We start from the raw sequence: 16,864 nt of genomic DNA, 5'->3' as shown, positions 1-16,864 counted from the left end.
AGGTATAAATTAGGAGGCAGGTAACTGGGGATGAGATAAAGGATGACCTAGTTGAAGAGAAGAAAGCTTTTCCTTCTCTGCCTGGTCCTACCATTTTGAATTCTTAATCGCAATTAGCAACCATCTTGAAAGCATGTCTCTCTATTAATGTTATTTCCAGTTTTGGAAAGAGACCACAGTTAGCACGTTCTGAGTAATGCTGTAAACGTTGTGTTTTAAAAAGTGAGATTTTTGCATGGTGCGAATTCCCTGCTCTAGAAATAGAACAGGAGTGAGTAAGTTAACTGAAATGCTAGAACAGACATCTAACTTTATCTCAGTATCTAAACCAATGTGGGAAACAGGAATTAATCACAGGTTTCCTTTAAGTGAAGAACCGCCTGCCCTGGCAGTTCCTGAAAGTATATAAAACAGTCCGTAGGCATGTATGCATTTTATATTAATAATAAATCTATGTACAATCAGGCATTTTAACATCAATCTTAATCTAGCAAGACTTCTTTTTTATCAATTGAACTGCTATTTTAATTGACTTCTAAAAATGAAGCAAAAGCTGCTGTTAAAACCAATGAGCATGATGCATAGTAATATACTGATTAGAATGCAGCTCTGTTCCCTCCTGTCTTTTGCATAACTTAGAGGAACTTGGCATTGGATGCAGTCCAGGTTTTATAACTGAATATCTACAAAATTGAAAATTGAATGCTTGGCCAGTCTTACTTATTTTTGCCTTTTTTTTTTTTTAATAAAAAAGGAAGTAACTCACTGGCCTCAGTTCAAAAGTCCTGCACATAAAGGCTTTGACAGCTATGTTTATTATGGCATTTAGCAAATTATCTCCTTTCATTTACCAGTCTTACAGCAATTTCTAATGATAGGACCAAATCGTCTGCCAGTGTGTATCCATTTACATTGACTCAAATCAAAACACAGACAAGGAAATAATACAATCATCTCATCTGATTTACAGATTCTAGACAGTTTAGGCTTGAGAATGAGAGTCAAGAGAAGTGCACATTTATATGATTATTTACACTGCGAGATTTCTAGCTATAAAACTAATGGAAGTAGAGTCCACTAGTGTTTAAAAATATATAATAAATATATCTTTTATGCATTACTAGTATTACTATTGAAGTAAGTCAGCTGAGTTTTCTCCTTATTTTCAGCAGCTGACATTCTGACCTGACATTGCTTTCAGAAACCAGTTTTCCCTGGCTTGTAAGAGGACATATGATCTCCACCCTCTCACAGGGGCTCCTTACTGCATTGTATGTACGTTGGAGGAGTCATCTTTAAGAAGCCACTGACGATGTTGAAATGAGGCCTGCTACCAGCGTATTGTCCTGTCCCTTGAGAAGGGTGTTAAATTTAACTTAAACCTAATACAAGAAAGTAAACTAATGAGACATAAAATGTGGAATACAAGGGAAGTAATGGCATCCACCCAAACCTTATTTTCACTCTGTGAGTTGAACTGAGCATCACATTTTACTTGGGCTCCTTAACTATCATTAGAGCATAAATTGTAATAGTTACAGCAGTCTACAGGAGTATATAGGTATTTTATAGCTATTGTAAATGAACACTATTAAAGTTAGACATGTGTGTATATAAAACCCCAGGAATGGTAGTTGAGGAAAGAACACCTGCTTCTTCTAGATTTTCAAATTATTTTGTATCTAAAAACAGAAAGTGGGAAGGAAAAAAAAAGGTTGTTTCTAATCACTACCACCATATGATCACAGCTTGAATTATTAAACAGATATTCTTAACCATTTCCTTTATGGCTATGCCTCCAGGTCTCAGTGAGGAGTTAGCACTGCGCTGTGCACTGTGCTAACACCTGCACTGACATCGTCTCTGCTGTAAAGAAGTTATTAATTGGAATAGATTAATACAAGTGATTAGATAAAATGCAGCAGGTTAATACAATGAGCACTTTGAGCATTGATCTGAAAAAGACAAGTCAATGAACAATGTTTTATGGTTCCCTAAATTATATCTCTGATTTAAATGGAGTTTTAATAGTGATTGCCCAGTGAGTGGATGATGTAAGGAGGCAGATGATGAGAACGCTGGATAAATATGTTTTGTGTTCACGAATCTGCTTTGAACTTGATTTCAAACTGAGAACTGGGCTGCCCCTCTGCATTTTCCTGTTGGACCATAAATGTTAACAGCTCGTAACACAGTCACTGTGTTCGTCTGTCAGGCACAGTGAGCTTAACAGATGTGGCAGGTCCCAAATGTGGAGAGAGCTGCGGTGAGGAATATGGCTGGCACCAGGCATGGCTGGCACCAGGCACTGCTGCCACTGGCTGTCACGAGCTCTGGGAGTGGGGTGGTTTTGTGAAGAAGTATGAAGATGCTGTCAAGCAGGGTCTTTGGGAGCTGCAAGCACAGCTCTTGCCTTTGCAGCATCGGCACGTGACCTGGTGTGGGCTGTCTCAGAGCAGTAGCTGACCTGTCAACATTAACAGACCTTAAAAGAGAGGATGTGAGATAGGATATCTTTGTTAATTTGTGGGCTTAACTACACGTCTTTGCTGGAATCAAAAAGTCCGTCTGCAGTTGAGATGAAAAACTTAGGGAAAAATGAGAGCAGAGGTGAGTGTTTAGTACGTGGAAATAGGAAACATCCTGTAATGGAAGTATAACAACGCTGAATGGAAGCAGCATTTGTTTCTTGGTCCTCCTCTTTCTTGTGTGAATATTTTTCTATTTTCTTGTCTTTAATAAGGCCTAAATTTTCCATCATAATGTTAAACCACTGCACATTTTGATTGGAGCTGACACAGACATGTTTGTGTTGTGTGTGATTAAATGCATGGTTTTCTTACTTTGCTCTATCTTTGTGTTTAGGCCCACAACAGAAACCTGCTCTCCATTGATTTTGATCATGTAACCAGAACAGGAAAGATTTATGATGATCATCGAAAATTCACTCTTCGGATTATGTATGACCAGACAGGACGCCCAGTTCTATGGTCACCCATCAGCAAGTACAATGAGGTCAATATCACTTATTCGCATTCTGGATTAGTCACCTATATCCAAAGAGGAACCTGGACTGAGAAAATGGAGTATGATCCAAGTGGGAACATAATTTCCAGAACATGGGCAGATGGTAAAATATGGAGTTACACATATTTAGAAAAGGTAAATGATTTTTAAAAGTGGATTGTTGTACCAAGGCCAAAAATATTTGGTTTTATAGAGATATTATATGATGAACTATGTTATAATGCCACTCTTGCAAGAGTATTTAACACTTTTGAAACAAAAAATGCATACAATTACATAACTAAATAAAAATGTCTCTGGAAATGGTTGGGCTTACATGCCACCCATTCAAACCTACCACAGTTTAGTTCTGAAAAAGTTATCAGCGCCTCAGATTTGTTTAATTGGTAAGTAAAAATGACTTCCTGGTCTCAGTCTAAGTGAGCAAAGGACATGCTCACTGCTGAAAAACATGTTGCTACTCTGTATAACATAGTCAAAAATATAACAGTACTGAAAGGGAACTCTTTGCTCCACATAAACACAGCTCTTTAAAACCAAAATGATGAGCAGCAAGTACAAGCTTATATCTATTCAGTGCTGCACTGTAAAAAAGGGATTGATCCTGTGAGGTGAAAGTTTACTTCAGTATTTATGAGAGCCATTTGGGGGGCAACATTAATATGAAATAAGTTATTGCTCTGCTTTTGTAGTGACTTCGTGTCTAAATTGCCTGAGTATTGTAATTTTCATTTATGTCTATGGATAATGGTCACAAAATGAGGGAATAAGTGTTGTACAGACTGAGGAAGAACAGCATTTCTTTCATCTGTAGAAGCACTTCATTTGGTCCTTGTCTCCCAAAACCAAAAGGCCAACCTGTATTTTCAAAGCTTTCAAAACTTAGTGTGAAATTGTGTTAAAACAGCATCTTTTTAACCCTTTTATTTTTAAATAGCAACATCTTGGACTATCCAATATACTGTGAGTTTGCAGAACATTTTCTCTGAACCTCTTAACCACAGGGAAAGGCTAGAAGGGTGCAGATGAGGTAAAACTGATAGGGGGTATTCCACACAGAAAATCCAATGGCTTTGAAGTTATTTATACATAAAATAGTTCCAAATGTGTACTTTTACGATAAGCTTTGGTGTACTTATTTTGAACGTATTTAAGCTTGATCCTCAAAAAACTTAAACCTAACACGGAGAAAAAAAATCATTGAGACTGGAGAATGCATAAAAATGTGATTCCTTCCTTGTTTGCATGCAGAATGATTCTTGAACATATTAGCAAGATTGGCAAACCCTAGAAGCTTCAGAAGTTTGGTTCAGATGAATTTGTCAGGACTTCTTTTGTCTCTGTGCTTTTCTGCAACTTGCAAGTAAACAGGCATTTAGTAGAGCTTTCAAATATTTGGGCAATGTGCCTTTTGGAGGAATCTTATTTTTTTCTTTGGGTCTAATGGACCATAATTTTGGAAAGATGTATACTTCTTATCTTTCCAAAACACTTTGTCTGTTCTTAGTTTAGGATGAGCTTATAAATAAAGTCATATAACTTAAAACTGTTATTCTGGAATTCTACACAAGTGGCCAAATCCTGATCTTGTAAGAGCAAATGGCAAAAGCTAGCAGGTTATGCTGTAATTGGTCGTTAAAATAATTGGAACTCATACACACCATGGACATGATCTCCAATCATTTAATGTACTTTCATCACTGTTTGTTCCTTGTGCCAAGGAAAGATGGATTCACTATCAAAATTAGACAATGAAATATCATTTTGTGGTTCCATTAAAGTCAATAACTCATTGTGTTAATTACATAATGATTGCTAAAGGTTGTCTGAAACCTCGTAAGATCCAATGATTCCTTTTATCAAAAAATCAATTCTGTAATTCACTTCCAATTCACAGTTATTTAATTCTTCATTTTTAGCACTTGATGAGTTAATTTGAGCAACCTGGTCTAGTGTGAGGCGTCCCTGCCCATGGAAGGGGAGTTGGAACTAGATGATCTTTAAGGTCCCTTCCAACCCAAACCATTCTATGAATCTATAATTGTACATCTTCAAAAATCTCTACTCCTTCTAAAACAACCTCCAATACTTTAGGTTTTAAAAGCACTATGACAGTAGCACTGTAAATAGTTTTTACTGATGAGATCCAGTTCTTCTTGTTTTGATCACTTTCCTCAATTAGTTAACGGTGTTATAAAATTTCCTGTATATTCCAAGCTTGCTTCCAAGATCCTGCTGTTTACCACCGGGCAAAATAGATGAGTGGCTGTGTGCGTATGTTGGACAGAAATGACATCTAGTGGTGATGCTCAGCATTTCTGTGGATCCCCACTAGAGCTCCAAGTAATTGCCACTGGCTGTTTGTCTTGATATACCATGTGGCATCAATCATTACGTGGTTGATCAGGCTCTGGTTGCTTTTATAAAATGACAGCTCTCTGGATGTTTGATGAGCTACCCTCTGAAATCCGTTAAAACAATTAGAACCCAATTTGTGCAAAGAGTGAAAAATCTATTGTAATATTATTAGGATGAATTGGGAATTAATTTTAGAGGTATCTTCTCATAGGCTAGAGAGGATACTAAGTCTCCAACCCTTGTACTGTCTATCCTTTTACTATCCTGAACAAAAGTGGAAAAGCCACAAAGTGCTGTAAAAATGGCACACAGGGGCACTAAAGTTATATTAGAGATGTTTCTGATCTTGTTATTCATACTCTGTCAATGGCAGACAGCTTAAAAACAGGCCCGGGAGCAGTATTGAGAGAGAGGCATCACATCAGTGCTAGGAGAGAGTTCAGCCAGTGGTTTACTGCAGACTGGGGACTCTTGACGGAAGGTGAAAACAGAATAAACCCTGTGCATGTTAGAAATGCTTGGCAGATTAGCAGTAAAGCGATCAGAGAAAGCTCGATGTAAAGGTCTGTCGTCACCAGTTGGCAGAGGGTGACTTGTGAGTGGCATATGTTGGTGCTCTCTGGCTTGTGTACAGGTGACAGATGCCTTTCACCAAGGGCAGGAAGAAATACATCTTGGGAGGGCAGGGGGCCGGGGCTGCAGAGAGGATGGCCAAGGCTTAGCCTGTCTTTGGCCCTTTGAATAAACACTTGAGATATTTGTCAGAGCAAAGTGGCTTAGGGCCAGTGTTACTTAACACATTGCAGAGCTGAGCTATTGATGGTTTTTTCCCAGAGAAGATTTTTGAGCTTAGAGGATATAAAAAGCCCTTTTTTCTGATTTCTTTCCCCAATGCTTTATGGAAAAGCAGTCACGCTGTTCCTCATAAGACTTTGTTTTAGGGGATGTCTCAATCACGCAGAAGCCTGATAAATTTGCTTATGTGCCTGGTAGGTTTGGGCTGTGAGCTAAAAACTGTGAAGTGTCAGCACTCTGTCTCAGCTCAGGTACTGTGGCAAGGATGTTTCAACAGTGACTGTCCACCAGTGGGCTCGTACTCTGCAACACTGTGACTTTACGTATTCATATGCCAAACAAACCAGCCAGATTTCATTGACCAGCCACAATTAACCAGCACAGGGCAAAATATCAAGTACCTCTGCAGAAATTATATTCTTTGTAACCATTAAAAAACAGAGCTAGAAGTAGTCACACCAAAGAACCTGCAGACTGTTTTCTTCATCTGTAAGCATGTGACCTCTGGGGGAAACGTGCATTTAATAGAAGACATACAGAAAAAGGGGTAGGTCTGTGCTAGAGATATGCAGAGTGCCAATAAAAGCTAAACGCCTTGTACACACCACTGAAAGTTTCCCCTTTGCACCTGCCCTAGAAACATCTGCTAGTGCAGATGCTCTGCCTGTGTGTGCAGAAAAGGTTCTCTCTGGTTTTGCTTCCTGGGAGGACGACCTAAATATTTCAAAGCAACATAGCAAGTCAGCGTGAGGCTGAAATGCTACTGAGCGCCAAATCTGCCTTCCAGTTTGGAGGTCCTTACCTCTAAACTTACTATTATTCTCCTGTTTTGTACCACCTTGCTGGCCAGGTCTCCTGGAACTGAAAGCTTCACTTGGCATTGTGCAGACAGTAAGACCAAACTACAGGAGTGGATGGTTGTTTCAGCATTTCCTTAACCATGAGGCACTCCCTAGATGAATAATAGTTTGCTTACACTGCCGTTCCTATTTGTTGCAGTCTGTGATGCTGCTGTTGCACAGCCAGCGCCGATACATCTTTGAGTACGACCAGTCCGGCTACTTGCTGTCGGTCACCATGCCAAGCATGGTGCGCCATGCCTTGCAAACCATGCTGTCCGTCGGGTACTACCGCAACATCTACACCCCTCCAGACAGCAGCGCGGCGTTCATACAGGACATCGCCAGAGATGGACGGCTTCTGCAGACACTGTACCCTGGGACAGGGCGCAGGGTCCTTTACAAGTACACCAAACAGTCCCGGCTTTCTGAGATTCTGTATGATACCACTCAAGTCACGTTCACCTATGAGGAATCTTCTGGGGTTATTAAAACAATCCATTTGATGCATGATGGGTTCATCTGTACCATCAGATACAGGCAAACAGGTTTGTGTAACTATGACCACTTTACTAAAATTTTTGGCCCTGATCCTGCACTTCCCTGGCATGAAATTTCATTATTTTTATGTCTACAAGTTCTTATATTTTATGTTTCAATAGAAAAATGTGTGTGTATCTGTGTCTGTGTCCATAGGCATATATAGCTCTCCCATTTGAAATACAGTTTTCTTTTTATTGCTTGGTATGGAATAGCTCATATAATGTTTGATTGTTTTTATTCCACTGTGTGGATATTTGCTAAATACTAAATCAAGTTGTTTTATTGTTTGTATTTTCAAGTTTCCCTGTTTATACCATAATATAGCATAAATTCAAAAGGACTGTTTATACAAAGAAGGAAATAGCCATGTAATATAAATTTAGTTTAGAATTATCTTGTAAGTAAACAGAAATCATAATTATTAATAAGAGAGGATTCATTTAAGCAAATGTTAATAAAATATAAATATTTTGCAGAGCAAACATTAATAAGGGTTTGTGAGAGAATAACCTAACATATTCTTAGTTAATAGTATTTTCTGAGACAGTTAAGTAGCAGTAAGGCTTAAGGGTATATTTGAGTTCATTGCCTGTCTGTGCTTGATCGGTAGGCTAAGTATACTGTGGATATAATTTATTATTCTTCTTGCTTTTCCTCTGCCCCTGTTTGTTTTGGACAGGTCCACTTATTGGCCGCCAGATCTTCAGGTTTAGTGAAGAAGGGCTTGTAAATGCCAGATTTGATTACAGCTATAACAACTTCCGTGTCACGAGCATGCAGGCCATGATAAACGAGACGCCTCTTCCCATAGATCTGTACCGTTACGTCGATGTTTCTGGCAGGACCGAACAATTCGGAAAATTCAGTGTCATTAATTATGATTTAAACCAAGTTATAACCACCACTGTGATGAAACATACCAAAATTTTTAGTGCCAATGGTCAGGTGATTGAAGTACAATATGAAATTCTCAAGTCTATCGCTTACTGGATGACCATCCAGTATGATAATACGGGTCGTATGGTGATCTGTGATATACGCGTAGGTGTAGATGCCAATATAACAAGATACTTTTATGAATATGATGCTGATGGTCAGCTTCAGACGGTGTCTGTGAATGATAAAACCCAGTGGCGCTACAGCTATGACCTTAATGGCAACATCAACTTGCTGAGCCATGGGAACAGCGCACGCCTCACTCCTCTGAGATACGATCTGAGAGATCGCATTACTAGACTTGGAGAAATTCAATATAAAATGGATGAAGATGGTTTTCTCAGGCAAAGAGGCAATGAGATCTTTGAATACAACTCTAACGGTCTGCTGAACAAAGCATACAACAAAGTGTCTGGCTGGACTGTGCAATACTGTTATGATGGTCTTGGAAGAAGAGTTGCGAGCAAGTCAAGCCTCGGACAACACTTACAGTTCTTTTATGCTGATCTCTCCAACCCAATAAGAGTTACTCACTTGTACAATCATACCAGCTCAGAAATAACATCCCTGTATTATGATCTCCAAGGTCATCTCATTGCAATGGAATTAAGCAGTGGAGAAGAATATTATGTTGCTTGTGATAACACTGGAACACCTCTAGCTGTATTTAGCAGTCGGGGCCAAGTCATAAAAGAAATTCTGTACACCCCATATGGAGAGATCTACCAGGAGACTAATCCAGATTTCCAGGTTATCATTGGTTTTCATGGAGGGCTCTATGATTCTCTTACTAAATTAGTTCATCTGGGCCAGCGGGACTATGATGTCATTGCTGGTCGGTGGACGACACCAAACCATCACATATGGAAACACCTGAATGCTGTCCCACAACCATTTAATCTCTACTCATTTGAAAATAATTACCCAGTTGGCAGAATCCAAGATGTTGCTAAGTACACAACAGGTAAAAGTAACATGTATCTCAAGAAACTACAACTTTCTATCAAATTCTGGCATGGATTTGAGACTCCAGAAATCTTTTGCATACGTCCGAAGTTATTATTTGGCTTTAATCTTACATATGTTAAATTCATGTCTTTAATAGATAACATTTTAGTGAGCTTGATCTGTTTTCTATAGCCTTTATGGTAACCAAGAAAATAATTAATAACTGTTTCTGCTGCTTTTCTAAGTGCTAAAATTAGAGGAAGAATGGGGGCAGCTTAATTTGAATTTTTTCCATTATAAATAGAAGGTACACTATTGATCTCAGTATAGCTATGCTTTGTAATCAAATACTTTGTTTGCTACAATAAATGCTGTAACCAGTACTGAAAACATAAATGGATGTGAAATCATTATTTCTGCATAGCTGCAATTTCTGCAGACTACCCACGCTTTTTCTAGGAGTTATGTACCTTATTGCTAGCATCCTTTCCTTGTTTTGTAGACATTGGAAGTTGGCTAGAGCTGTTTGGTTTCCAGTTGCACAATGTACTACCTGGATTCCCAAAACCAGAGATAGAAGCTTTGGGGACAACATACGAACTTCTAGAGCTTCAAGCAAAAACCCAGGAGTGGGATCCTGGAAAGGTCAGCAAAAACTCTGTTCAGCTGCTTCTAATACTAAAATAAGGATTTTTATTAGAATATATTGGAACCAAGGAAACAATGTGACTGTATCTTTCTCCATAACAGGCAAGGCAAATAGTCTAACAATGCTAGAAACTTTCATGTTAATTCTATACACACGTTAATTCTATGCACGTTAATTCAGAGTGGAGTGAGAGGTTTAAGGAGACGCTTTTAGAAACACAGTGCTTTTAGCAACAACTTTGCAGCTCTTTACAGAGAAACTGTCCAAATTTGAGAAACAAAAGGGTAAAAGTGTTAGGGTGTTTGTGTGAAAATTGAAAAAGCTACAAAAAATTTTGTGAGATTAAATATTAAAACAACAGATTTTCATCTTTGTTAGCAAAGATGCAACAAGAGATGCAAAATCACTGAGCGTAAAAACAGCTTTACAAGTCTGTACCTCTTGTTATTGAGGTACAGCAGCAGCATAGTTATTGAAAAGAGAAAGGAAAGAGAAAGGAAAAGAGAAATTTTGCTATGGATTTATAGGGGGGGTCTGTGAAACTCAATCTTGTTCCAGGGCTTATTTTCAGTAAAGAAGAGCCATGCAGCAGCTATCAGGGTCTACCAATCAGTGAAACATCAACAGAACCAACTACCGATATTCTGAGCAGATGTTCATGTTCTGCATTTGACCATATGAGCATCTGTTAACAATGAAATATGATTTTGCAAAGATGAGAGAGAAAAGACACCTTTCCTCTAATGCAGTCAGGAAAAGGAAGTATAAAGTGTTGTGAGTTCATGTTCACAGCATTTTGCACACCTCTTTTTCCATGCACAAATGACTGCAAGAAGTGCAGAGGGCTGGAGGGTCAGACCTAGTTCCGGACGTAGGAGCATGTTCATGCAAAATTGTCACTGGGATATTAAAGAAGCTGTTACAAAAGCACAGAAAAAGTGTAGTGATGGGTATAGTGTTGAAAGACAAACAGCTGGTTGGAGTGAGGGGGTTTTTTTTAGCCTCAGTCTATGAATCTGATGTACTTGCCTGGTTCTTATTGTTCTAGTATCTTGAGACCTTTGCAGCCTACTTTCCTTAAAGAATGGGCTATGAAAACTGTTACTGCTGTTTTACAGAAGACATAATTAGACACACAGAGACTACGCATAGAATCATGTCAAAGAGCACAGCTTTGAGTTCAGGTTTCCCCATGCCTAAGAGTTGAAAGCCAGCCCTTAGAGTAGCAATTCAAGGAGGGGTGGAATCAAAAAAAGGAAGAGTAAATACAAAAATAGCGTTTTTAATAAACGTGTTTTCTGTTTGTTTCCTAGAAATAAAAGAGTCAAAGATGCAGAAAACAATGCCTTAGGTGATTAGAAAGCCTGTGCATATACCCAGGCTCTGTAGATGTGCATGATGTTTTCCAAACAAATTGAAGATCCATTCTAAGCAATAAAGAGATTAGTAGGGTCTGTGAGACGCTATATTGAACTGCAAGATGCCTCAGCTGCAAACTTTACTGGTATTTTCTTTTCCAGACTATCCTTGGCATTCAGTGCGAGCTACAAAAGCAACTCCGAAACTTCATATCCTTGGATCAACTTCCTATGACACCCAGGTATAGTGATGGCAAGTGCTATGAAGGAGTGAAGCAACCAAGATTTGCAGCTGTTCCTTCAGTATTCGGAAAAGGCATCAAATTCGCTATAAAGGACGGTTTAGTGACAGCTGACATCATAGGTGTGGCTAACGAGGACAGCCGGCGCATTGCTGCCATCCTCAACAACGCTCACTACCTGGAGAACCTGCATTTTACCATAGAGGGCCGAGACACGCATTACTTCATCAAGCTGGGGTCTTTGGAAGAAGATTTGGCCCTCATCGGCAACACTGGAGGACGACGCATCTTGGAGAATGGCGTCAACGTCACGGTGTCGCAGATGACTTCTGTCATCAATGGGAGGACTAGACGCTTTGCTGACATCCAGCTCCAGCACGGCGCACTCTGCTTTAACGTTCGGTATGGAACAACGGTCGAAGAAGAAAAGAACCATGTGTTAGAGGTAGCCAGGCAGAGAGCTGTGGCTCAGGCCTGGACTAAGGAGCAGAGACGGCTGCAGGAAGGGGAAGAAGGTATTAGGGCATGGACAGATGGAGAGAAACAGCAGCTTTTAAGCACTGGGCGGGTACAAGGTTATGATGGATATTTTGTTTTATCTGTGGAGCAGTATCTCGAACTTTCTGACAGTGCCAATAATATTCACTTTATGAGACAGAGTGAAATAGGCAGAAGGTAACAAAGAAAATCTCTGCCTTTGCGTCACCAAAGACTGCCTGTTTTTAAACGTAAAATGGTTTATTGTATTGGTTTTTCTAGATCAGAACTCTGTATATATAAATATAGAGGAAAAAAAACATATCCAACTGCCTTTAAATGTGACAGAAGATGGTATTTTAATATTGTTCGTTTAACTCTTTGAGAGATGACAGTGACGATTTTTAGTTCTTGTGTGGCAGTATTCAAAACCTTCAGAAGCAGAGTCCTGACGGCTGAGCAGCGCGACCTGCGCGCGTCCCCGTGGGGTAGGGCAGACCGCAGCGTGCTCTGCTGCCTGCTAAAGAAACACAGCTTTTTTGTTGTCATTGATTTAATAATTCACCAGTTATTTAAAGGGTTACAGAGCTTGATTCTGCAGCCCATATTCACTGGGTAGTTTTTATCCCAGTGACGTCTCCCAGAAGTTCAAGGGATTGCATATAGAAACCAGACTGTGTATGGGAACTTTGTAGTTGCTCACCGACCCCACACATGTCGTTCCTCACAGCTGTGATCTAAGGGGTTTTCTAATCTGGGAAACGCAACTTGTATTGGATACAATACGTAAAAGGCTGTCCCATATGGCCTTTAGCTTTGCCACCTCTCAGTGACGAATGCCGCCTTGTGTCTACTTTTGCATGTGGAGGCCTCTCTCCCAAGGTTTCCCTTGGCACTGGTTTATGCTGGAGTCCGGCAGCACACGTAGAGCTGCTGATCTTCCTGGAGGAGAGGTGCAGCGTGGCACCATCCTGATGGGCCTCAGATGGGTGTCAGGGGTGGCCAAAGAAGAGCTTTGCGAGCACTGTAGTCAACTGGAGTCTCTCCACTGACATCAGTGTGCTCCAGGGTGGGCTTTAACTCAGTGCTTTCAGGACAACCCTTGTTGTCCACATGGGAGGGCCCACACGGTGTGGTAAGGACAAGCCGTGCAGTATCAGTCCTGTCTGTAGTCATTGGGCCAGGACTCGTCTTTTCACAGATCATTTGGAAATTGCAGTGTTGTTGGTTTTAGGCATCGTGTTATTTTCATCTCAAATTAATAATCCTGTTGTATTATTCATTTTTTCAAGTCTGAAGAAGATTGGTGGATTGGGAGTTGGTGAACCTAAGTGTGGATAGTGAATATGTTGATAAACGTAGAGTCATTTTGGGGATGACTCTTCACTTTTCAGCTCAATATCTAGAGAGCATAGAAAAGCATTATATTGCATGGACAGAAATTTTTATTTCCCAAGGTATCATGCGCTGCTGGCACAGTTATTTCATAGCAGAGTAGGTGATCCTTTCTTCAGCTAGTCATTTCTAAAAGACCTGATTATTGGGAGGTGGGGAGGGCACACAGGGTGGGAGGGACGGGAGAGCAGATTTCCTATACTGACTTTCAGATGGAGCTAGAAGTCTTGTAATAGAGCCTGTGTATCCGTAACAGTGATGTTATTGCACATTTCTTTCAAAACAGACATAGTAAATATGTTGAAACAATTTCTGCTCATATTACTGAAGCCAACAAAGTGCTTTCTTTGTCTTTCTTCCCTTCTTTCCAGTTTTCTTTTTTTCCCCTTGTTTTTGGGCAAGTGGAGCAGACTGTACCAAAGTTAGAGATGAGCCTGAACCCGCCCAGGGGTTTGAACTCTGGTCTCACCCCATTAACGTCTCTTTCCAGACTCCTTCCGCTCCCCAGCCAGGGGGAACTGTGGACCAAAATCTGCACATCCACATTTTGATCAGGCTCATCATTAACTAATGGACAGAATTGGGAGCTGGCAACATCTGGGTTTGTCAGCTCTGATTTCTGTAATTTTCCATACAACCACGGAGAATTTGAATACCTCCACACCAGCCTAAAAACGGACTTTCAAATCCTCAAGCCTCTAATACGCTTTTAATCAATGGAAGAATAAGTTATGAATTGTATATAAGAGTGCATTCATAAACGTGATGATGTATTTTATCACTGATCCGAGATGTCAATATTAGAGTCTATTTTACTTATATTTTAAGCAATTATACTTTTTTGCAATTCACTAATGAGGATCATTTTCAAACTGCTTTAAATACCCATTATAAGCAAATATTGGAAGCTGTTAGAATTACCTTGAACTGTGCATTTCTAGTATGTAATACATATTTAGTTAGCTTGTGCCTTTAGTTTCTTAAAGTTATATTTGTATTATATGCAGGAAATGCACTTTGTATTACTACAGCTGTGTTTTTTAATACTGCCTTGATTACTGTTGTTCTCATATTATGCCAAAAGATCGAAGAGTGAAATGTGTTACAAGTTTGTCAATGAAAGTACATTTGGCATTTTCCCAGTTCCTGGGTACAGTCTAAGGTACATTTTTGAACAATATTTCTTATAAGAATGTGGTTGTATAAGGAATCACAAGACATTACATGGCCCGGTTACAGAAGAAAAAAAAAATAAATACTTTCATCATAACAGTTTCAGACATTTAGGAAACTAAATATAAATGTTGTGTTGAGGTGACAGTGCTAAAGAAATGAGTTATTACTGAAAGAGCACTGAAGACTGAAGTAGCTGCGCATGGGCCAACCAGGAGTGATTTGTGAAAACTGAGCAAACAAATAGCTTTGGGACATCTTGTTCATGAACAACCTCAGATGGAGGCAGGGAATATTTCAGTATCCTTGGTTTTTTCTTTTCCCCTAGTAGTTAGACTGATTTCTCAGTGCTGGATTTTTTGCAGTTTTCCTTTTTTTTTTTTATTATTTTTTATTTTGCACTACAGCGTAGAGACCCAAATGACAAAAAGAGAAATAATGGCGTGGAAATTTTTACTGTTACTTAGATCAGATAATTTGATGCTAGCGTTCTGCACTGCAAACAAGGTTCTGAAAATTAAAAAAAAAAAAAAAAATTTAAAATAAAATAAAATAAAATCACTATTGCACACTATCCTGTAGCAAAGTATCTACCATGCGAAATACGTGCTGTATTTTTAATGACAGCCAAACAAATAGTGTGTACAAGTAATGTTTCCTTTGCTTTCATATTTATTTAGCAAATCTAGAACATTTGAAAGGTATAAATATATATATATAGATATCTATGTAGAACATAGCCAAATAAATATATATGAACTGGTCAATGTGCAACTCGGTATACACATCCTAGCTGTTTGGTTTCAGCTCTTTTAACGTCCTCTCAGCTGTACAGGAGCCAGGTAGACGTGGCCTCCCTTTTTAGCCACAGTTGCTTCCACAGCTCTGGGGTCCCAGCCCTGCACCCCCTGCCCACCAAGCCCCACTCTGCCTTCCAAGGTGAGCAACAGCAGTGGGTGCTGCTGGAAGCCAAGGTACACTTCCAAAGGGGAAGGTGGTTTAGGCAGAGGAGCTCCTACTGTAGCCCGAGCAAAAAAGAGATGGGCGGATCCCTGACAGGGTGGTAGCTTGCTCGGGGACATTTGCCATAGGGCAGCTGATCTAGCACAGTGCCACTCGGATGAGGCTGCCGCTGACAGCAGTGAGGGTTTTCCCTATTAATGCTGACTGTTATTTAAACCTCTCCTTGATACAAAACATACCAGGTCGAAAGCGCCCTAACTGCCAGAGGAGTCACTTCTTGGCAGGAACTGGGAATGGTGGAGTCGGACTCGCTGTGGATTTCTCCGGGCATTTGTCACCTGCCATTATTTGTCTAAGGAAACATGTTCGACAATTTCCAGTCTTTCCTTAGATCTTGTGATGGACTTTAGCCTTTTAATAAATGTTATTATATCAGATCGTGTCCTTGACAGTATTTTACTTGTATGAACCATGATAAAACATTAAAATCTTCATACTCTTCAGGCAGAAGTGTCAATAAACAAGAAAGAGAAGCATAGCATACAATATATGTCAAAGTAATGTTCCTTTTTAGCTTTCTCATCAACAGTAAAAACGTTTACAATGTATGCCACGATCTTCGGTTTCTGTCTAACACCAGTTAGAGGTTCTGATCTTACAGAAATTGTGTTATAATGGCCTCAGCCTCGTTGCTAGGAAACAATAGATCCCAATTTTTTTATTCCTGCTCTAACTCCTGTGCTGAATAGTGACTGGATACTGTACAGGTCTATGTTATATGGCTGCAGTTAAATGGTCTGATGCATTTTGCTCTGGGTTTCAGACCAGAAGCATGCATTTTCTACAAGAACATCCCAGCAACACGCTGTAAATACTAAAAGTTAATATATTATGTGTCGATATTTGAAAAAGAAAGTACTTTGACTATTTCATTTTTAAAAAATAAAGGTGCAAACTGATGGCGTGTGACCTTGTCTTTGTTTACACCATGTATTTGGGATATTCTGGTCATGTCAGTAAAAGTTGTTTCCATTCAACTAAATAAGGGCTTCAGGTAATATTGGTTGATTCAAAAGCTGGGGGGGCAGGGGGTTGCTAGCAGGATTTAATTTTACTTCTGATTCACCAAAGTTCATGGATATAACTCTGCAGTTTTCACAG

The 16,864-nt window shown here is 39.6% G+C and overlaps 1 protein-coding gene across 16 annotated transcripts in view; it reads left to right on the top strand.

The window, feature by feature from the left end:
• Positions 1-16,662, top strand: part of TENM1 (teneurin transmembrane protein 1) — a 1,007,752-nt gene extending 991,090 nt beyond the window's left edge. For 15 of the 16 annotated variants that reach the window (XM_030497216.1, XM_030497220.1, XM_030497215.1 and 12 more), the window contains 5 exons: positions 2,866-3,162; positions 7,180-7,567; positions 8,242-9,462; positions 9,949-10,091; positions 11,616-14,808. In XM_030497216.1, the coding sequence (XP_030353076.1) occupies positions 2,866-3,162; positions 7,180-7,567; positions 8,242-9,462; positions 9,949-10,091; positions 11,616-12,374 (2,808 nt within the window). In that variant the 3' untranslated portion in view covers positions 12,375-14,808. Of the gene's footprint in view, positions 1-2,865; positions 3,163-7,179; positions 7,568-8,241; positions 9,463-9,948; positions 10,092-11,615 lie in introns of all 16 variants that reach the window. The other variant, XM_030497214.1, reaches the window with a different exon arrangement.
• The last annotated feature ends 202 nt before the right edge of the window (positions 16,663-16,864 follow it).

The sequence above is a fragment of the Strigops habroptila genome, chromosome 9 (genome assembly GCF_004027225.2).
Source record: "Strigops habroptila isolate Jane chromosome 9, bStrHab1.2.pri, whole genome shotgun sequence".
In the NCBI taxonomy this organism is placed as follows: Eukaryota; Metazoa; Chordata; class Aves; order Psittaciformes; family Psittacidae; genus Strigops; species Strigops habroptila.
This window is presented reverse-complemented; position numbering and strand designations above follow the sequence as displayed.